The sequence below is a fragment of the Osmerus mordax genome, chromosome 11 (genome assembly GCF_038355195.1).
Source record: "Osmerus mordax isolate fOsmMor3 chromosome 11, fOsmMor3.pri, whole genome shotgun sequence".
NCBI classification, from domain to species: domain Eukaryota; kingdom Metazoa; phylum Chordata; class Actinopteri; order Osmeriformes; family Osmeridae; genus Osmerus; species Osmerus mordax.
Genome location: NC_090060.1, coordinates 5,672,913 through 5,696,335, shown reverse-complemented (window position 1 = coordinate 5,696,335; position 23,423 = coordinate 5,672,913). Strand labels below are relative to the sequence as shown.

The 23,423-nt window shown below is 47.6% G+C and overlaps 1 protein-coding gene across 1 annotated transcript; it reads left to right on the top strand.

Moving 5' to 3' along the window:
• The first annotated feature begins 14,841 nt into the window (after positions 1-14,841).
• fzd9b (frizzled class receptor 9b) lies at positions 14,842-17,032 on the top strand. The gene has a single exon (XM_067246057.1). The coding sequence runs from the start codon at positions 14,842-14,844 to the stop codon at positions 16,591-16,593; it is 1,752 nt and encodes a 583-aa protein (XP_067102158.1). The 3' UTR covers positions 16,594-17,032.
• The last annotated feature ends 6,391 nt before the right edge of the window (positions 17,033-23,423 follow it).

The following is a 23,423-nucleotide window of genomic DNA, read 5'->3' as shown; positions in this document are numbered from 1 at the left end:
ATTAGTTTCTTCCAATGACACATCATTATCTGTAATTTTAGGAAGACTCCCATGTTTTCACATTTTGATTTATTTAAAAACATTTGTAAAGGTAAAAATTGCATTGTGTTTTGCGGCATCATTATAAGGAAGAAACCATTTATTCAGCTTAGATTTGCATAATACTGATCTGTCCATTCAAGTCAGAATCTTGATTACAGTTAAACATTCATGCAGCACATTATTTTGCATCTTACTTCTTGACATTGTACTACATTAAGTTATGTTCAGTTCCAATAAATGTTCTTCATTAATTGATTCTCAGCCTGTCCCAGTATCTCGCTTTCCCCATCATGCAGCCTCAGACATTTTTACTTATAAGAAATAGAAACCTTTCCAGCGCAGATTCCTGAGAGGGACGCCTCAACAGGACTGAGAAGTCGTTCTGTCCACATGTGTCTGTCAGAAGATTAGAGGCTGGTCAGATGGAAATACAAGAAGCAATCTGACCATCATCACATGTAATGGTAGACAAGGGAGTCATCTGGAAACAACTTGACGACAACACAGACCCAGCAAAAGGTCTTCTGGAGCATGTTCCCTGCAGCTGCTTGCAAGTGGCTACCAAGGATGAGTCCTGTAGCTTCAGAAGTCACTCAACCACATTGGCCCTCCAATGCATTCCTGCACACCCTGTCCTCATGGGCTCACATGGGTTACATAAACACACACACTCAAATACAAACACACAATCACAAACGCACAAATAATCTTACTGCCCCAGATGAAGGTTAGGTATGAGAGATCAAAGCTGTCCAGGGTGTTTGTTGCATGCTGCTGGATCAAGTTCAAAAGACTCTGTCCTTCTCCACTCTGTCCTGGCAATTTCAGGACGGAATCACACAAGGGATGCCAACCTCTTCTCACTCTTTAGGGAACCGTGTGTGTGTGTAGGTGTGTATGTGTGTGTGTGTATGTGTGCATCCATGTGCTTGAATGCTTCCATGTGTGTGTGTGTGTGTGTGTGTGTGTATGTGTGTGGCAAGACCATACCAGCCTGTTAGGCCGGGTGTTTAGAATAGGTGAGAAACTGTCTGACAGCAGACACCCAGAGAGAGGAGGTGGAGGGGAAGCAGAGGAGGACAGCCAATCCTGCCAGTATGTCTCACACTCCATCAGTTTACTTAACCACAAAGGAAGTTTCTGGGTTTTTTTGAGAGGGGAGGGGGGTACATTCAATTTCTGAGCTCCATTGCTTGAATTCCTGACATTTCCACAACTAAGTCAGTTCCTCCTCTGTGCAGTCCAACAGAAACACAGTGTGTGTTTGACATGCTTCCCCCGTGAGGCCCACTGTGCCGTCTCCATGGAGCCAGGTCTCTGCCAGAGAGTGAGGACTGGAGAAGGCCTGAGAGAGAGAGAAAGCCTTCTGGCTCCTCCTCGGCCCTCGCCCGGCAGGCTGGATCCTCACCTGTCACTTCCCATGAAGACTTCCCACTCAAACACAAATCCCTAGGAAACAGCTTGGAGCTCATCAAACGTCCTGAAACCTGAGTCTGCAGCTATAGGAACTTGAGTCTGCGGCAGTGTGTTCCGTGTCTGAGTCTCAGAGTGAAGCCTGGTGGAGGAGCATCAAAAGAGGTGGGGGGGGGGGGGATATAACGACATGGACACTGTATTAGGGGGGAAGCAGTTTACGACGTACACCAGCTTTTCCTGAGCATTGAAAAATAATGGTGCATGTGCTAATGTACTTAGCCTACAACATGCTGCCTCCACTAGCATGGCACTTTCTTTAGCATGGGTGGGTGGGAATGCACGTCACAGGGAAAGGGAGAGCAGCTTGAAAACAGGCAAGATTCCTCATGTGTATCTGTCACATAACCAGAACAGAGAGAAAGGAGAGTAGCAAAATACTATAGGCCTCCAAGAAGGTATCCAATTTAATTCAATGATGTGGTACTTCCTGCATTCTTTGTTGCTGTTGGCCCAACAGGCAATCTTGGCCCATCAGGCAACCTTGAGTGGTTCCGACCAAGTTAATCTGTATGTGTGTGTGTGTGTGTTTTTGTGTGTGTGTGTGTGTGTGGAGGGGTGGTGGGAGGAGGGGGGGGATACTGTATTTGTGTGTCTACCTGTAATTTCCACAGACATCGTGGAAACGCAGGTGTCAGTTTCATTCAATTCCCAGACACTACAGGAAATGAACTGAAATTGAATTAGGGAGCTCAAAATCCTTATTGAGATATAAAACAAATTCCCCTCATATCTGGAAATACAGACCAGACTGCGACCAGTGCTTGCCGTGCCCTTAGAGTCACTCAGTCTTGTTTTGACAGACAATTTGGAAGGGATCACTACTTTGGGCTCCCACTTTCTTGAAACAGAACGTCTCTCGATATTTAGGATCCAGACAAGCTCAAGTTACTGGTCCAGTCCCTGTCCCCATGCGCCTGTTGAGAATTCTCTGAATGGCAGCATACAGTCTCACATGTGGAACTTTCAGTAACTCTATCTGTTGTATTAATAGATTTGTTGGATGACATTTTCAACTCCAGGGTTACTATGGAATCATAAAATGGGCCTTGTGTCAGCAACACACACGCACACACGTGCATGAAAAACATTGATAGAATGCCCCCAGATGTCATTGGCTTTGGCCTTTTAGCAGCCAGTGTCCATGCATGCATAGTTGTTCCTCCATGTCCTGGAGAACATTACTTCACAGTGTGCACTTTTCCATGAGACCTCTTTTCCAAAAGGAACTCACGACTGGCTGAGCTCTCAACAGAGACACATACATGAACACACATACATGAACACACATACATGAACACACACACACATCCATGCACACTCACACACATGCTGTGGTCCAGGCAGCCCTTTGATGGCACGGCTCTCTCTTCTCACTTACTATGTGGGTTGTCATTGGCAGAACCCCACCATGTGGCCCTTTCGCCCCCCAGGCCCGGTCTGAGAGATCTGGAGTCTGCAGGCAGGCACACAGCTCTCACCTGTTGTCTCTGGCAGTCTGGGGAGAGATGATTAGCACCCCCGACAATATGCTGCTTGTTCCCTTCTTTCACTCCAGGTCTTTTGCCGTCTTGCTCATGCTCTGTTTCTCTCGGCTTTCTCTCTTTCTCCCTCTCTCTCTCAATTTCTCTCTTTTTCTTTGTCTCTCTGTGTCCCTCTCTGTGTCCTCTTCTAATGTCCTTGTGGGAATGTGCAGTGTGTGGAAAAACAGTTGAGCACTATCACAGATCATCTTGGTAATCCTGTAAAAAAAAAAAAACATCACTCTGTGAAGGGGTTGCACAAGTGCCTGACAGAAAGGCAGTTAGGTCAGGCAAACTCCATTCACTTCATAGTTAGAATTGTACGGTAAGATTGTAAGGTCAAACTATTTCAACACTTGCATCTGTTTGGTTTTCAGAGAGTTGCAGAACTCTGTCTGACTTGGGTAAACAAACAAGGCTATTCTGGAGATACAGAGTACATTGGAGGTTTTCATGCGTTGAGGGAGGTGCTATCAATGGAGAGCCTGTCCAATGACCTCAGTGTCAGCGATGAATGAAAAGGCGAACGCAGTCTTCAGTTTAGCATGTTACAGATGTTGATAGGTTGGCCGTCCATTCCAGTCTTCCGATCCTCCAGTCTCCAGATCATGGGATGAATCAGACAAGTCACCAAAGTCACACCAAGTTTGGGCGTCAGCGTTGACACGTTCGTGCTTCGAGTTGGGCGGAGAAGCCTCCAAGCAGTCCCCCTGGTGACCAGGCCCCTCCCCTTGGTGAACAGGCCCCTCCCCCTGGTGACCAGGCCCCTCCCCCTGGTGACCCCGCCCCTCCCCCTGGTGACCACACCCCTCCCCCTGGTGACCACGCCCCTCCCCCTGGTGACCAGGCCCCCACCCCTCCCCCTGGTGACCAGGCCCCGCCTCCTGGTGACCCCGCCCCTCCCCCTGGTGACCACACCCCTCCCCCTGGTGACCAGGCCCCGCCTCCTGGTGACCCCGCCCCTCCCCCTGGTGACCAGGCCCCTCCGAGGCAGCAGCAGCTCTCTCCTCACGTGAGCTCTGTCGACCATCTCTGTGAGCTCACAGCCTTCACCTCTGTGAGCCATGAGGGCCGCGGCCGTGTTTTAGAGGCCTGCCGATGCACCGTGACAGGTTCAGTCCCCCTCTGGAACTGTTGCTCACATCTCCCAGACAGGCGGAGCGTCATTAAAACCCAGATTCCATCCCCCTTCCAAACCATAAGCGCCAGTGTGGCGCGCTCCACACGGCCCTCTGATTGGCTGGGCTCGTTCTGGCGGTGGGTGGAGGTGTCTCACGTCAGAGGAAACGGATGAGACAGGTGTGGTAAATCACCCAGCCTAACTGGACCTCCCATCTGAGCAGAGAGCCCCAGGAGCAGTGACTCACCTCTGCTGGAATCAGATGCAAAAGGGATCCCTCCCCATTATATGTGTCAGTGTGTCCGTCTCCACATCACTCCCTGGTCAGGTAGCAAAGCACTTTCAGCGACAGACTGATCAGACAGTACCACGGTGCTTAACTGAGCATTTGGGAGGTCTTTCTTACCAACCACTATCAGACTCTTCCATACATCTGGCAGGAAGCTGGACAGGCTGGAAGCCAGAATGGCGCCCAGACTAAACACCACAACATGCCTGATTCTGTTTTGCACCCTTAGGCATTTGCACCTAGTAGACATTATAATAACTATTACTGTATAGGCTGTGTTATGGATTTAACTTGTATATTTCCTTCACTGTTTTCTCAATTTTGTATGTTACGATTACTTCTGTTACAGTAGCAGGTCAATTTCTCCCCAGAGATCAACAAAGTGCTACTCTGCTCTTTATTTCACTCTCTTTATCACTCACCAGATGAGAGTCCATCCAGTAATATGTGGGAGTCTGTACTGTTGACAGGCTGAGTCCTGACTCATTAGTACCTAGCACAGCAAGACGTGTAAACAAGATAACTTCTCTATTGGGTAGGCATCTGGTCATGAACTCAGAACGCGAGCCAGAATAAACACGATAGCTAGAGTGTTGTAACCTGGTCAAGATATGCCGTCTCTTAGACAGGAAATGTTTTTTTCTGACAGTCTGACTAGAACCAAACAAAGCGTTACTTGGTCCATTCAAGGAAGGATTTGTCATTTCCTACCCTATGACTTTATAATCTCAAATTCTCCTTCAGGGTTGCTCTCAGACTCTCTCTATCCAGGCTGTCATCTCCTGTCCTCTGTGTTGCCCGGGATGTTATGACCGGGGCTTTAAAGGCCACTGGAAAAGCAGTGTGAAAACCTTGTTATCTCAGATATCCATTTCCTTTGTGGTTCAGCGTGTCATAGGGGTAGTCTCCCCTCATCCTCCCCCCTGTACGGAGGTGTGGGATGAAAGAGGAGGATGAGGGCTTGATGAGGGTGAGGGCCACACTTTACCCCCTCCTCGGTCCAACACGCAGACACACAAACACACACACGCAGGCACACGTACACACGTACACAAACACACACTCACAAAGGCAGACATACGCACGTACACAAACACACATGCACATACGCACGCACGCACGCTCGCACACACACACACAGGCACTTACACACAAAACGGAAAAGTCCTGTTCTGTGTGAGGCCACATAATTACAACCAGATTGAACAAGTCAGTGATTTCAAAGTAAAGCATCACTGCAGACTCATAGCGTGAAAACACTCCTGGTTCCTTGTTCCTCATGATGGATCTCTGTTCGGAAACATGCCGCAGAGTAACAACTCCATTTGAGTTTCATGCTGTTTCTCTTCTCCCTCCAGGGATGGTGGCCTGTTAAGTCTTCCATAAGCTCAAGAGACTGATTTGCGTATGCTAACTGGCAATAGGGTCAAGTGCATCAACAGTAGCCTACAGCCAAAGTTCCAGTGAAAGGAAAACATCCATTCCTTAATGAAGGCACTGTGTGTATTGCAGTGTCTGTGTGGTGGCCTGGTCTGTTAATGTCATCAGCAGCTCTCAATGGGTGGATTACTGTAAACAGGAGTGTTTTAGCTCAATGTTTGTGTGGACATAAAAATGTTTAACGAATGCAAATTTAAGCTTCCATCATTTATAGGAAGGAGATCAGAAGACACACAAGCGTAGGTGTGTTGGTTTCCAAAAAGGGTGAGGTGTGTGGATGAAAACACAAGTTTTGGGGCTAATATCAAAACCTAATAATCCTCCTCTCAAGGGAACTACCATGTGTCTGTTGCCTGTTACTTAACATGTGGTTCAAGGTTCACACCTCCACTGCTTATTAATCCTGAAGCATGCTGCCAATCACAGGCACAGAAACATGTTGGAGTTCATTCTTCAGTGATCTCAGATTCAGTGATTCAGTGATAGGGCGTCAGATGGCTGAGCGGTTAGGGAATCAGGCTATTAATCAGATGGTTGCTGGATCGATTCCCTGCAGTGAAGAATTAAGTTGTGTCCTTGGGCAAGGCACTTCACCCTACTTGCCTCGGGGGGAATGTCCCTGTACTTACTGTAAGTCGCTCTGGATATGAGTGTCTACTAAATGTAAATGTAAATCTTTAACAGGACTTTTGATTCATCAACAGTTCTTGTTCCACCAGACAGAATGTTCTTGTAATCCTTTTCTTTAAACGTTTACTTAAATACCACTCAAGCTCTCACATACTTTTTATCATTAGTAGCAAAACTCTTTTGCATGCTTATTCTGGTGCTTGCTCATCAGTATACCTTAATTCTCTAGCACAGTATTTCTGGTTCATGGGCCCCCCTCTCCAATGTACATTTTTACTTCAATGGGCAAGTTAGCCTTCTTGTCCATCCAGACCCCTGCTGATCCACCTCCTGGGTCATTCCCAACACAACCCTGTGAGTTCCTCTTAAATCTGCGTATGCCTCGACCTATCAGAACCAAATCTATCCCATGGCTCGATTCCCCATCCAAACCATGGAGCTCACAGACAACACTGAACCCCAGATCAAGCTGCAGTCCTGGGCTCAAAGACAACACTGAACCCCAGATCAAGCTGCAGTCCTGGGCTCAAAGACAACACTGAACCCCAGATCAAGCTGCAGTCCTGGGCTCAAAGACAACACTGAACCCCAGATCAAGCTGCAGTCCTGGGCTCAAAGACAACACTGAACCCCAGATCAAGCTGCAGTCCTGGGCTCAAAGACAACACTGAACCCCAGATCAAGCTGCAGTCCTGGGCTCAAAGACAACACTGAACCCCAGATCAAGCTGCAGGCCTGGGCTCACAGACAACACTGAACCCCAGATCAAGCTGCAGTCCTGGGCTCAAAGACAACACTGAACCCCAGATCAAGCTGCAGTCCTGGGCTCAAAGACAACACTGAACCCCAGATCAAGCTGCAGTCCTGGGCTCAAAGACAACACTGAACCCCAGATCAAGCTGCAGGCCTGGGCTCACAGACAACACTGAACCCCAGATCAAGCTGCAGGCCTGGGCTCAAAGACAACACTGAACCCCAGATCAAGCTGCAGGCCTGGGCTCAAAGACAACACTGAACCCCAGATCAAGCTGCAGGCCTGGGCTCAAAGAAAACACTGAACCCCAGATCAAGCTGCAGGCCTGGGCTCAAAGACAACACTGAACCCCAGATCAAGCTGCAGGCCTGGGCTCAAAGACAACACTGAACCCCAGATCAAGCTGCAGGCCTGGGCTCAAAGACAACACTGAACCCCAGATCAAGCTGCAGGCCTGGGCTCAAAGACAACACTGAACCCCAGATCAAGCTGCAGGCCTGGGCTCAAAGACAACACTGAACCCCAGATCAAGCTGCAGGCCTGGGCTCAAAGACAACACTGAACCCCAGATCAAGCTGCAGGCCTGGGCTCAAAGACAACACTGAACCCCAGATCAAGCTGCAGGCCTGGGCTCAAAGACAACACTGAACCCCAGATCAAGCTGCAGGCCTGGGCTCAAAGACAACACTGAACCCCAGATCAAGCTGCAGGCCTGGGCTCATCCTGGCCCTGCAGCACTGAGGGGACCCAGAGGATATCAGTCAGTGATCACACAGACCTGGGAATGTGTGCTGGCTCTGGCATGGTTCCATCTCCATGAGGAGGTTGAGCTTCTCAGGGTAGGTATATTTGTATTTATGTATACATTTATACATCCTCTGTACCATCATTCCAATAAACTGGAAACCGTACTTGACAACATCCATGCAGAGGGGCTCTATTCATTTTTCATTACTGATTGCTCAAAGGTTTCCACATGCCACCCAAACACTGGTCTGCTCTATACTGCTTTCCCTCCAGACACAGGTCAGAATGTGACTCCAAGGTGCTGCAGGTTGGCTAAACCTGCTGTTTCAGGCACGCTCAAACACAAACTGCCACTCAGACTCTATCAGATGGTAAAATGCCTGGTCTTGAATAAAACATAAATGTCTCTGAAATCTGACACAAGTACAAGAACAAGGCCCGACACTGTTTCTCTTTGCACCCACCAGCATATGCCAAAAATTATCATACAAGTTTCCCTTTGTGTCCATTTTTAAACATGACAGAGAAGAATTGAGCCTTTATACGAGGGAGGTTTTGTGTTTATACAACAGCGCCAGCACCAGGAACAAGAGGGCCCCCACTGCTGCCTGTGGAAGGAGGAGGAAGGGGAGGGCAGGAGAGGGGGAGGAGGGGGGAGTGGTAGAGAAAGAAGTCCTTTGAATGATAGCAATTTAGGAACGTGGGCTTTTTTTTATTTTCTTGACTTAAGGAAAACAGACTTTTAATATAGAGCTCTCTGGGCAAAGGGCTTGTGGTCTTTTTTCCCCTCACACACAAGGTGTGCATGGCAATGATTGGGTTTATTGTGTGCCTCTGTGTCTGTGTGTCTCTCTGTGTGTGTGTGTGTGTGTGTGTGTGTGTGTGTGTGTGTGTGTGTGTGTGTGTGAGAGAGAGAGAGCGAGAGAGCGAGAGAGAGAGAGAGAGAGAGAGAGAGAGAGAGAGAGAGAGAGAGAGAGAGAGAGAGAGAGAGAGAGAGAGTCTGATGATCAGTGTCTTACAATACAATCACACATGAATGGTATTTTATTTCTAATCCAAATGAGGCCTAGAGACAACACACCAAAATGTAGGAATGTACAGTACTGCTGTTGTTGTAAGCTATTCTGGAATTACTAACATATCCTAAACTACAGGTCCCACTACGGGCCATACACTACAGGTCCCACTACGGGCCATACACTACAGGTCCCACTACGGGCCATACACTACAGGTTCCACTACGGGCCATACACTACAGGTCCCACTACGGGCCATACACTACAGGTCCCACTACAGGTAATCCTCTCCACAGGACCAGACGTTTTACACCCGGAATAAGAGTTCTCAGTTTAATTGTTGGCTGGCAACATCATCCTCTGTCTTTTTCCAGGGCCAGGACCAGAACAGTGCCTGTATTTGAGTAACTTATATTATTTGAGGTCTAGTCCACTAATGCGGCCTACATTGAATTATGTCTTACAACCTGGCACAATCTCATAGACAGCGATAACCACCTTAAAAGAAACAAATAAGAATGTTCCATTACCGCAGCCTACCAATTATTGAAAGGGGAACAATGTGTAAGAGCCACACTTTTCTTTATGGCCGCTCTGATAGATTTGTGTGTTTAACCCCCACTGAAGCAGAGACAGGAATGAATGCGTCCCCTCATGACCCTCTGGCCAGGCACCATGTACTGCGCTGAGGGAGGCCTGAGGTTTGGAGGCTTCCAACCACATTGACCTTCTTTCTCCTCTCTCTCATTCCAGCCTTCTTATTCCGAAATGAGACCCAGGATGAATTACCTACAGCATGAAGGCCGGCTTGTTCACTTGGAATAATAAATAAAGGATACCCTGGTATAGGACATCCAAATAAATCTACCCCCGACCGGAGCCCTTGAGTAGAGAGGTCTGGGCAGGGTGGCTGGCTGGTGGCTGGAGCTCGCAGCAAAGAGGACACACAGCCAGGAAGTCTGTTTTGTTTAGCCATGTACAAGAATCCTGTTGGCTGGCTTGTGTGAGACCTGCTTCAGCCTCGGCACCCCTGGATTCTGAGCTGTGTGGCAGACTCACTGTTGATCGAAGCAAGGGAGTGGAGAGAGAAGAACTCTGAAAGTGTGCGCATTGCAAACAAGCGGGCGCTGGTGCTCACGTCATGAGAGATGTTTCGTTTGGTGACCTTCAGCCAGGCCATGCTGGTGTCTCAAGCATTTCATTATGACTTGAATGTATTGATGCATGACACATGAAAAATAGTAGCTAGATATGTCGGAATGTCCACCTAAAAGGAACGTGCAGCTGGGAGTGCCCTTTATGCTTGGCGTTCCGTTATGAAATGCTCATGTACACATGTTGCATAAATACATCAGGGCAACACACATCTCTCCATTCACTCTCTCTCACACACACACACACACACACCCTCCAATGGACTTGTGCCTGAGGAGCGGACATCTACAGGTTATTAATAGGACTTGTTTGGCCCATCTAACCAGCTGGTGATCCTGGGCAGCCAGGGGAGGAGGTCTGGGGGAGGACGTACAAAGATAGCTGCTGTTCCTGCTGCTCGTCCTCCACTCCAGCTATCTGATGTCCTCGCTCCCGTCAGACATCAGTCAGGCACATTGTGACAGTGAGAGATCAGGATCCACACGTAGTAGAGTAGGAGGGCGTGGCATTTCTGTTCCAACGCTGTGTGTGTGTGTGTGTGTGTGGGGGGGGGTGGGGGGGGGGGGGGGAGGGAGGGGGTCCGGGGGGGAGGGGGTGTTTGTGTGCGTGGGTGTTTGGGGGCAGTTGGGGTGGCGGGAGGGAGGTAGGGACTGTATGTGTGTGTGTGTGTTCATGGCTGGCCTGGCGGTGCTCTCTCATGTGAGGAGATCTGAGAGGGCTGTCTCCGGAGGTGCTGACGGCTGGCAGAAGGGCACGGATTCAGAGTATTTGGGTGTTAATTGAGCTTATTGGTCTGCTATTTACAACCTTGACATGAGGGTGATTTACCCACCAGAGAGATAGTGTGATGGAGCAGGCATGCCTGAAAGGACTGGATGGATATGACTGGAAAAAACTGAGACCTAACTTAGTCATTCCAAGTAGTATATTATTAATGTCTCTCTCTTTCTCTCTCTCTCTCTCTCTATCTCTCTCACCCTCTCTCTCTCTCTCTCTCTCTCTCTCTCTCTCTCTCTCTCTCTCTCTCTCTCTCTCTCTCTCTCTCTCTCTCTCTCTCTCTGTCTCTCTCTCTCTCTCGGGGGTTTGATTTCCAAAACAGAGGGATGTAAAGAAACTACTTGAACGTAATTTTAGTTTAGTAGTTTAGTAGAATGCTTTTGCGAGTAGCAATGACATGCTAACAATGCGAGTTTTCGTACATTTTAGAGAGGTAGATATGGAACTTGTCTATCCAAGGTTCCTTTAGCCTTATGAAAGACCTTCCCTGACCCTCTGCTATGATCCGGCTCCGAAGCGTTCCAGTAGGATGCCTACTGAGAACCTAAATTCTGGAAAAGCTGAATAGAAAATGCTCTTCAGTTACATAGCCGTAGTTAGCTGCCATTATTTGTCGTCACTCCTCAACGGAGATGTGAATAATTTACGGTCATAATAAACATCCTAAATGATTTGTATGCACCCACTCCCCTAACCAGAACCCTAGAAGAGTTATCGATACTCTCTTCCAAATCCTCCGGACCTCTCCTTTTCTCTCCTTGTGACCTCCTCAGTCCCTCTAAACATCCCTCCCCATCTACTTCTGGGACCATTGACCACACAGCTGGATTACTTTTCAGTGCATTGCTTTGTAAGGCCAGAGGAAAATAGAAGCCTGTGTGCCCAGAAAGTGCAGCTTTCAGAAACCAGGGGCAGAAGGTTAACTCAGCAAACTGAGCTGTTCAGCATCAGTTCCTTCCGTACTCTGTCACTGACACATTCTCTCTCCCCGGCACACACCCACACACATCAATTCAGGCACAAATACGTACACTCACACATACAGTTCCTTTGATTTTGGACATGGTCCAGAAAGTCCATGGTTGTGAATTAGAAGACCTGGTTACATCCAGTCCCTTCAGATGTCTTGGCAGCGTTTCATAGTGTGAACTGTATACTCTGACCTGCCATTCTGTGTTCATAGTTGCGAGCTGGTCACTGCTGCACCAGTCCTCTGTCTTGCAGAAGAGCTGGATTTGGAGGCTGTGCCTGCTTCCGTCCCTGTGGATCACTTCCACTTCACTTCGGATGGGGGGGGGGGGGGGTGGTGTGTGTGTGTGTGTGTGTGTGTGGGGGGGGGGGGGGTAGGGGGGGGTGCGTTAGGGACATTCAGTCATTTGCTCATTTTGTCTACCTGCCACTGAGGCTGTAAAGGACATTATCTCTCCACATCATGAGCAGATGGAGTGTACAGATGGGTTCCTAATGATAAAAGAATTTGAATCCGTCCCATTTGTTCTAATAAACCAGGGTACAGACATACAGTGAAATAGTACATTACAATAAAGTAGCCCATCTTAACTCAACAAAACGTGTTTTTTTTATGAAAGCACGGCTTGCCAAATAGCAGAGTTCAAAGAGTCCTGATTTGGATATCACAGACCTGTGTGACAATAACACCGTCATAAATCCATGTAACTCTACCCAACTTTCACTCAAACGGGACGACAAATTGTCCTCTTACACAGTGAGTAAATTGAGGGCATCAGGGCAGAGGCATTACAGCGTCAACAAAGAAGTAATTGCATGATCCAGGCTCAAACAATTTGCCATTGTGCTCCCTGTCAAAAGCAGTCTGCCGGTCCAGATGTACTGCCGAAGTGAGAGGTGTCTCTTGTTACAGCCATAATAACCTCAGACAGCCTGCTTCTCTGAGAGAGTCGTGTCAAGCTGAGCTGTGGCAAGCTCCACCATTGTTTTCCTCTGGTGAGTTTATAGCTATGTGTCTGATATATGATAACCAATAAGTAAGGATTAATAATTACAAGGCCCACACATTGTATGAAATAAAAGATGGGGGGGGGGGCAGTTGGAGTCTATTTATTACAAAGACCATGCCCAGGATTATCATATCAGTCTTGTTGGAATAGTGCTTGTGAGTTTGTGCGGACGTACGTGTGCGTACAACTGTCTTCTGTCCTCCTGCAGCCACATGAAAAAACAAATCCGACAAACAGTTTGAAGCATGTGACCGTCCACATATACATCTACATATACATATACTCTCTTCTCCAGGTCGTTTTCTTTTCAGCAGGTACCTCAGGCCTCCTAGCCTCCCGAACACAGCCATGACGTTATGCTCTCTGATGTTGCCCTGTGGCTTTGAAATGTGAACTATGGGGACCAAAATGACAGTATCTGAGTGCATTAACTAAAGGGTAATGTGATAGCAATACTGACCTGTATCATACTGTAGTTTGTTCATCTGGAGCTGGATGTCATGACATAGAATAACATCTTAGTGTCTGGAAAGCTTACCTTCTCTGGCTATGTGGCTTTTATCTGAGTTTGGAGTGTATTTTAAAAGGTTCTTTTACCAAATGCCAAATCTGATAAAGCACACTCATGGTTTATTGATTTAAGACTATTTCTACTTCGGAGTGTCAGAAAGAAAGCATAATGTCCCATTTAATCCAAGCAAGTTGAGTTGATCCAGATTTGGGCAGACATCATAGGTTGTGTGAAGTGTGCTGCCTATGAAAAGAGAAAATGAAAAGAGAGTAAGGAGTATATTAGGCTTAAGACATTCTCTACTTTCAAACGCTCAGAATCTACTTTAATAGGCGTTTTACCAAATGCACTGCCTGTAAATGACTAATACATCTATAAGAGAGATGGGCAACTGTACTGCAGGTTACCTCATTGAGCCACTAGATGGTAATATAGACTACACTTTTGTCATGTCACAGGTATTATTTATTTTCATATCATAGTTTCATGGCCTATTTTAATTAATGATTCACTAATTAGTGAGTCTGGAATCACCCACCAGGGCAGTGACTGCAGACACACTTTACTCAGCAAGCACAAATAGGCCCATTCACTGAAGAAAGTTGGAGGCAAATTTATTAGGGCTGAATCTTTTCCATAAGCATTATTAATGTGCTGAATATGTTAGTTGATAGAATGTAGACAAGGACGTGAAGGGTTTACTGAGCACATACACAGTTGAACAGCCAAACGATGTTCACATAAATTAAGACAAGAGACTGATGAGCAACAATGCAAACAAGCAGAAATACAAAATGATTAAAAACATGCAATGATTGAAGGACGTGTAGACCGACTTTAATGACGCGATGTGTGATTATTCTACCAATTTTCTGATATTTGGCCGTTCAATTATATAAATAAAAAATGTCTCCAGTAAGAGGTGGGAGGAGCGAGTCGACGTTAGCGCGTCACAAAGTGCCTCCCCTTGCGATGCAGCCACTGAGAAGGGAAGAGAAAGTTCAGACCTACATTTACAAGCATTGGATGGAGATGGTACCCGCAGAGGTGAAGGCAATACACCGACTGCGTCTATTCGCCTGCAATATATATTTGAATTCCACTAATATTTTTCCGTAAGCAAAAAGTGAGATAACGCTTATCATTTTCCTCTTAACTAGTTCAATGAATTTTCACAGCAAATACTTGTGGGACCAAAGGTATCTGTTTTTGTTGATGTTCGGCACCTCGCAAAGTTCTCGTCCTGAATGCTTTTGGATGCGCAACGGACCAAGAAACGTGTGAAGTGTGATGTCCAAGTAGCGTGTTGGATACCAGCATTCATTTATTTTATTCTCTCACAAAACATTTTTTCTTCTTCACTTCTACAAAACATTTGAGAGAACATGAGTATGGATGGCTCTTCGTTGAAGATAATTATTTTTCTGTGGTGCCAACTGGCGATCACTGCATCCAGCATGGATATTGGAGCCTATGAGCTGGAACGCGGCAGACCAGCAAAATGTGAACCCATCGTCATTCCCATGTGCCAGGGCATTGGCTACAACTTGACACGGATGCCCAATTTTATGGACCATGACAACCAAAAGGAGGCTGAAATCAAACTGAATGAGTTTGCCCCGCTGGTGGAGTATGGATGCGATGTGCACCTCCGCTTCTTCCTCTGCTCCCTCTACGCCCCCATGTGCACTGACAAGGTGTCTACCTCCATCCCAGCCTGCAGACCCATGTGTGAACAGGCCAGACAGAAGTGCTCCCCCATCATGGAGAAGTTTAACTACGCCTGGCCAGACTCCCTGGACTGTTCCAAACTCCCCACGAGGAACGACCCCAATGCCCTGTGCATGGAAGCGCCCGAGAATGACACTAAAACGGAGACGAAGAAAGGAGAGGGCATGCTTCCTGTGGCCCCTCGCCCCAGACAGCCGGGCGGGAACGGGCGATCCACGGGCAGCCTGGGGTCCTGTCAGAACCCGGAGAAGTTCCAGTACGTGGAGAAGAGCCAGTCCTGCGCCCCGCGCTGCTCCTCGGCCGTGGACGTGTTCTGGTCCAGAGGAGACAAGGACTTCGCCTTCATCTGGATGACGTTCTGGTCCACCCTGTGCTTCGTCTCCACCGCCTTCACCGTCCTCACCTTCCTCCTGGACCCCCACCGCTTCCAGTACCCCGAGAGGCCCATCATCTTCCTCTCCATGTGCTACAACGTCTACTCGGTGGCTTTCATCATCCGCTCCGTGGCCGGCGCCGAGAACATCGCCTGTGACCGGGAGAACGGCGAGCTGTACATCATCCAGGAGGGCCTGGAGTCCACGGGCTGCACCATCGTCTTCCTCATCCTCTACTACTTCGGCATGGCCTCGTCCATCTGGTGGGTGGTCCTCACCCTCACCTGGTTCCTGGCGGCCGGGAAGAAGTGGGGCCACGAGGCCATCGAGGCCCACAGCAACTACTTCCACATGGCCGCCTGGGGCGTCCCCGCGCTGAAGACCATCGTCATCCTCACCATGAGGAAGGTGGCGGGCGACGAGCTGACGGGCCTGTGCTACGTGGGCAGCATGGACCTGGGCGCGCTCACAGGCTTCGTCCTGATCCCTCTGTCCTGCTACCTGGTCATCGGCACCTCCTTCATCCTGACGGGCTTCGTGGCCCTCTTCCACATCCGCAGGGTGATGAAGACGGAGGGCACCAACACGGAGAAGCTGGAGAAGCTCATGGTGAAGATCGGCATCTACTCCATCCTCTACACCGTCCCCGCCACCTGCGTCATCATCTGCTACTTCTACGAGGGGCTCAACATGGACTACTGGAAGTTCCGGGGCCTCGAAAGTAAGTGCTTGTCCTTCCCCGGCCGCAAGAACGAGGACTGCTCCCTGGAGGAGTCTGTGCCCACGGTGGCCGTGTTCATGCTGAAGATCTTCATGTCCCTGGTGGTGGGCATCACCAGCGTGGTGTGGGTGTGGAGCTCCAAGACCCTGCAGACCTGGCAGGGCCTGTGCAGCAGGAAGCTGGCAGACAGGACTAACAGGAAGCCGTGCAGCAGTGTGAGCTGCAGCAGCACCCACTGCTATTACAAAGCCCCTGTGGTCCTCCACATGGCCAAGGCGGACCCTTACTCGGACAGCCCCACGCACGTGTGAGACTCGCCACACGGCTCGGGGTGGGGTGCTCGTGGGGGAGCGCGCAGCTGCTAAACTGACTTGAAAGGAAGGATGGGTCTTATTGAGCTGTCGGTCAATGCTCCACCTTGCCAAAGGGACACATCACAGACGCTGAGTGAGCATCTTAAATCAGTATTCGATTCAAGGGGAATTGTTCAGTATTGTTCTCGGTTGACAGTTACTTCAAATGTAAACTTTGTAATAATTGCAATAAACTGTTGCAAAAAGGAACAGGACTTTGCATGGACACATGTATCTGTTGAACCAGCCACAGGGAACCCCCTACACACGTTTAAATGTTCTATTTAATGTATATAAATATATATATTTAACTTAAGTTTGCTTTGGGACCTTAACAGTTTGATCTGAGTAGACATGCATCCACTAAAGCCTGAAAACAAAGGATCTAGGAAAAGTAAGTGCCTGTTATCAAAGTTGTTGAATAAATAAAATGCTTTAAAATATGGTTTCACTTTTTTCTAAATGTGTGAGTGTTAAGGCAAAAATGAACATGGACATGGATGTTTCCTGTTCCAGTGCACATGTGGTTACCTTGAGGCATGCTTTGCAATAATCCTCAAAGAGAATATTTAATGAATAGAGTGACAAACCATGGTAAGAGATGTTACGTGCCATCATCTCTTAAACATGGAAGCTGTGCACAGAAGAAGATATTTAATTAATGCGTCTTGTAATCCTCGCAGACTCAGTATTGTGGCCTCTTGCTTTGCCTACTGTTTGATCCCCATGCAAATACTCTGCACTTTGATCTTGGACCAATTTGAAGAGGATCTCAGCTTCAGCCCAGCAACCCACTGTCTGCTACTGGATTACAGTTCTAATTTTAGGTTTGTCTTTATTGGGCACATGTAGGATAGAATAACGTTGATATCTAAATACTTTCATTTTTTTTCTCTTTACAAGATTTTTATAAAAATTATTTACACAACTTAAATTCTCAGCATCAGCCCCAAACGTACCAATTTATTTTCCTGTACAGGTAGTTTACTGGGTCTACCAAAGAGTGTGGAGTGTGAGAGAGACATAAATGGTTTGTTATGTCTGTAATTGTGTTAACTCCAGCAACATATGTGGAATGACGTTATGGAATGATGTAAAGACTTCAACCTTGCATCGTTTTAAACATTATCGCTTGGAGCTGGACGCTGCCAAGTACTTTGAAGTGTGTAGCACAGACACCGTTTTGTGTCTGTTAACTAGCTGCTTCCTCTGTAGTTGAAACTCCGGGGATGTTGTGACTCAAGAAGGCCGAAGGCTCACAATGACTGACAGACAGCATGTCCCACTTGTGGTAGCTTCTACAGATAGGAAAAAAAGCTGCAACAGTGTTGAAAACATGGTGGTGTTCATGGCCTGGTGACAAGTGGATAAGGAAAAAACAACATGGTGGTTCGAACGACAGGGATCTGTCAGAGAGATCATATCTTGGCACGTAGGTAAATGAGGGTGATTTTTGTATCGTTTCGTTTTAGCTCTAACACCGAGTACATCATTTGATTTCTGTTTTCAGTACATACAACACACTGCTGTGTAATTCCTGATTCCAAGAACCAATCACAATGTTTGTTTGTATAGTGTGACATTTGGCCTCCGATTGGTGGCAGGATACAGGCGCCACATGAGCACCTGCCCTCCACACGTACTTGATTGGTTCCCCTCCACATCAATCAATAAAACCAGTCCTTGAAGCCTGCACCAACCAATCGCACAAAGTCTTATAAACTGCACCCCCATCATTTTCATACTATGTAGGGCTGCTAGATTGAGGGGATGAGGTTAGGCTGGGCACCCCTGGCTGTGCTTTTCTATCTGCAGATGTCTGATACTGAACATACATCGTTTTTCCTCTGTCTTAATCAAAAGTAGCTCTGGAGCTTAAAATGTACTTATTCTGAGACTGTTACAATTCATTGGTGTTGCAGACTGAATTGTATGGCTTTGTCTTTAAGCAGTATGCGTTTCTTTAACTATGTTGTCAGGAAGAATATGTTTTATTCATTAACGGTGGGTGTGTTACCCACTGAGAGCCTGTGTGTGTCTGGCCCTCTCTCTGTGGTGCACTGGCAGTGTGAATGGAACCCCTCAGTGTGGTCATGTGTCTGATTAAAGGCCATCATTACCCTCCTGAAGCCCCTCCCTCCTGACCCTAACCCTTGCCAGCCCCCTCAGGGAAAATAGAAAAGAAAGCATCCTTCATTACCCAGCTCTCCCTCCACCCCAGCCCCGGCACTATCCCTTTCCTGGGCTGTTTTGATGTGTAAATTAGTGCATTGAAAACCTGCCGGCCCCAAAGAGATGATTTCCATGAAAATGCTCCAGTCTAAGAGCAGAATAGTTCACACAGCTCGGCCCTTCACTGCTGGCCTCCCACTGGTCTGCCAGGCCCTACCTCCTCTCCTAGCACACAAACACACAGCCACACACACACTCGAAGACATTTATATTACGCACACATGTATACACATCCACACATTTAAAAAGAGCACACACCTACTCATGTACTTGTGCAAAGCATAAACATCTACATGTTGACTTACAAGTTTAAGACCATCCAAGCCAAACTTCTAATGTGCAGACAACTATGAAAGAATGTCTGAAAATGAACCCTATTATAAAAGTGTCATAAGATTTTCAGAATTAATTGTAAACAAAACTTCTCCAATGCCTAAGATTTGTCAAAGCTTTGCAAATATTTGTCAAATATTTATTTTTAGACTCATTCAACATCTTAGTAGAGGACTCAAGTATGAGTACATCCATATAAAGCTCTTAAATATTGAGATCCAAACATCTGAAATGATGTCATTCCGAGCAGGACCAGTTTAGATAAGAAGTGGAACCACAGACAGTTCTCTGGGTGAATAAGAGCTACAGAGAAGTTCATTGTTGCAGATAGTTTGAAATACATGGAACTTTGAGATGTCTCCTCAGCCTGTTTGCCCCAGATACTTTGATTACAGAGGTAAAACCTCCTCTCATCGCGCTCCATCTCTCCCTCTCATCCCTTTCCCTCCTTCTACTTCCCTCCCTTTCATCCCTCCCTCCAAGCCTGTGGATGGATGGATCACAAAGCAGAGGAAGGTTTCGCTTTTCTCCCTCTGACGCTAGAGCAGTGCTGTGATCGTTGCCTATCGTCCGCGCCACTCTCCTTCACGGGGATCTGCCGGATTTCGTTTGTGTTTGTTGTCTTCCTCTCTAATGCAGATGGAGACCAGATTTAAAAGTCACTTGTTGGTGCTCTTCACCAAAGGACATTTCTCTTTGAGTCAGGGTCGGCGAGGACAAGGATTTGGGAGAGGGTCGACAATGCGCGAGCCCTTTCATGGCGTTGTTGTGTTGCACGATCAGAGGCACGGGATTATGTAGGTCAGCCGTTTCAGTGAGTGAGAGCACCCCTTTTGTGGCTTCCATTTTTATTCAGTTGCTAGGCAGCATCTGCTCTAATCTCTTGTACTAAAGACTCCCTCCCCAGAGAAAGGAGGGAGGGCACAACTACAAAAGGAGCAGGAACCATAGTAGACAAAAACATCAACAAAGACCCCCAAAACTATGTTTGAGGTCGGAGTTGTGTGAGGGGTGGTGGGGGTTGCAGGATATTAAACACCCCCTCCCCTCTTTGCCTCTTCCTTCTCTGTGTGTCTGCGATTTGCTCCTCTTTCTAGGTCTTCCAAACACCACCTTGCAACCACCATGGCGCTTTTCCTAGGAAAGGAAATGACTCATCAGATCTCGGTTTCCCCCAATGTTGTGGCTCCTAACCAGGTGAGGCGTAGGCAGGAGGAGGATGAGGGCTGTTGTGGTTCTGCTGGTAGGCTTACAGCTCCCTGTCAGGACTGCACTACCTTGCACTGCTTCTTGCAGCAAGAAAGTCCTGGGTTGGATTCCTGCTTGGGGCTGCTTGGTGCCTGTTGGAGCACAGGTGAGATCCCGGGCCTTTCTGTGTGGAGTTTGAAAGTTCTCCCAGCTCTCTCATGGGTTTCTTCTGCAATAAACTCCAGTATAAACACATTCAAAACAGATCGCTCTCCTGGCCAGGACATGGGTGAGCACTCAGGTTTGCCCCTGACTGCCCTGGGAGGCAGGATAGCAGGATGGGACACAGACGAATTTCACCGGCGGAAGCTCTGGCGTGTGTGTGGTCTGCCGTTCCCTGCACGCGTGTGTGTGTGTGTGTGTGCCACGAATGGTTGTGATCAAACAAAGGTTTCTTCTTATTGGCATTGAAGCAACCTGAATCCCTTCCAGTGCCTTCTGACGCATTTTACCACCATGGACCACTGCTTGAACATGAATTGAAGTGAGAGAGGTAAGTATGTGTGCACAAATTGAGCACTGGCTGAGAGGGTGGAGTGGGTTCTTCGTGTTTAGATGTCCCCTCACCCCACCAAGCTCTAGCACTCACACAGGATGGACTGTGATCACCAGACCTGGGGGCTCTCAGGTCCATTGTATTCCCCCACCCATTGTGAGGCAGCTGATAGGGGTGTAATGAGAGTGACGCCCCACCCCCACCCACATAAAGGGCCGGCCTAATTAAGGAGCCCCCCAAGTGGAGAGGAGGAGTTGGAGAGGGGACAGGAAGGACACCAGTATCGGTTTGAATCTAATCTAATATATCACATGTCCATACTGTTATTGTGTGTATTTACTATTGGGTTTAGGTTAACCTTCCTGATCCAAACAAGCTGGGAGTTCATTTAAAAAGTATTGATTTATTTATAATTTCATGCATTTAGAAGAAAAAATCACTCTCTTTTTTCACTCTCTTTTCCTTGGTGCTTATTAGAATCTCGGAATCAAATAAACAGTGACTTAGTAGGACCTGGTTCACCCTTTGTTAATCCCCCTGCCTTCTGATGTTATAACGGTTATACATCAGACAGAAAGGATGTGATCCTTTTTCAAGGCCACATACTGTCAGTGTTGTCGAACTACTTTGTTTTTACTAAAGGAGCTATAGTTTACCTTCCTATACATATGAACATGTAGGCCTGTTATATTGTGTTCCCTGCGTTGCTATTCTGTCCACTGCACATTCTTTCCATTTTGTGAGCAAAATAGAACAGAGAATTCAATGAGACAGTTCTCGGCAGTTCAAATAAATTTGTTTTAAAATTTCCTATCATCAATTAAGCAGTTTTCCGGCCATGGGTGTTGACACAGCCTGATCACTGCAGCGCGCATTACACCGTCCAGCCATAAGAGGAACCATCTGGCCCACAGACACACTAGATCTTTTGTGCGCCACAAATAAAGGGCTCAATCTGCAAAAACTGAAAAAGAAAAGTGTTGCATGACAGATTTATTTATGCTCCTGTTCAAGATCTACACGGCTCCTATTGTGGTGTGTATACCATCTCATGCTTGGTTGCATATGGAACTGAACGGACTTTGGTTTTGAAGACAGTCTGAGATTCAGTTCTGATATGATTTGCCATGAGAAATGATTTGCCCGGCACACCATGCAGCCAGCTGCACCACACTACTGTTGCCACAGATGAGTGACTGTGGAAGTTTAAACCTGAATTCCACCTCAGCCAGTGAAGCAGGAGTCACCTGCAGTGTTGTTAAAGCCACAAAACATCTTAGGTCTGCATCTGTACTTGTTTAAAGCCACAGGCCTTGTTTGAAGGGTGCACTGCTGAGCAAATGTGTCTGTTGAGGGACTATTCAAAGGCCAGACAAACTCTTGCAGCACAGCGCTGTGCGTTTGTTTGTGTGTTTGTGGACTGAACCACCACAGACACCTCAGACTACTATCCAGAGAGGACCACAAAGCTTCCAGTGAGATCCCATGAGATCCCCACTAATGTTTCTATCCGATATCCAACCAGAATCATAGATCTCCACCAAGGGGACTGGTTCTCCTGGGGACTGGGGACTGGTGTTATCCACTACATAATCAAACACTCACACGGTGTCACACACCAAACAAAACTCTGAGGCACGGCTACTAAAACAAAGTACAATGGTGAGGGCAGCCTGGAGGGAGGCCAGGCGCAGGGTGTTTATGCAGAGCAGCCAGAGAGCGGGAAACAAACGCAACACGATCCCCGTGTTTGCCTTACCCTCGCTAATCCGACAAATGACACAGAGAGCGGATTCCCTTACAGAGAAAGCTGCCACTTGGATATTTATCCTCGCCGAGGCGAACATCTGGTCAGCCGGCTTCTCTTTCTCTGCAGCAGCCCAGAGGGGTGTAATCCATGGCCACATTTATTTTTGGTGTGAAGTTTTAATTAAAAGTGAAAGTGATGCCCCGACCGGGTGGTGCTCCGGGGCCCCGGGGCCGGCCTGAGACCTGTCCGGGAGGAGGGAAGGGCAAGATAGGGACACAAAGGGAGGCAGAGGGGGGTGGAGGAGGGGGTGTAATAGAGGGCTGCTGATAGTGTGAAATGTTCTCTTTTCGTTGTTTGTTTTGGCTTCCAGTCAGACGGAACAGCCTGGGTCGCAGATGAGTGCCCGCTGCCCCCACACACCGACGGAGGGGGAGTAGGATGGAAGGATGGCTCACAGCTAAGCTTCTTAATATCACGTATAATTAAACCAGACTAGCCTCTCATCCTCCCTTCTCTTTTACAGAGATAACTGTGAGCAGAGGATTTCTGTCCAGACGAGTTTTGCTGTTTGTTACATGTCTGCTGACAGGATTTCCCTTTGTTAGTAAAACGGCAGCCTCTCCTCTGGGTGATGGTTCACAGAACAATTTGAGATCTGGACAGATTGCATCAGAAGCCTTAATTGTGCACGTACATTAAGTTCGCAGATTCAGCTGTAGAGAGAAGGCC

What these genes read in the sequence shown, in the direction of transcription:
- fzd9b (XM_067246057.1), top strand. Translation starts at nt 14,842, where the DNA reads ATGAGTATGGATGGCTCTTCGTTGAAGATAATTATTTTTCTGTGGTGC.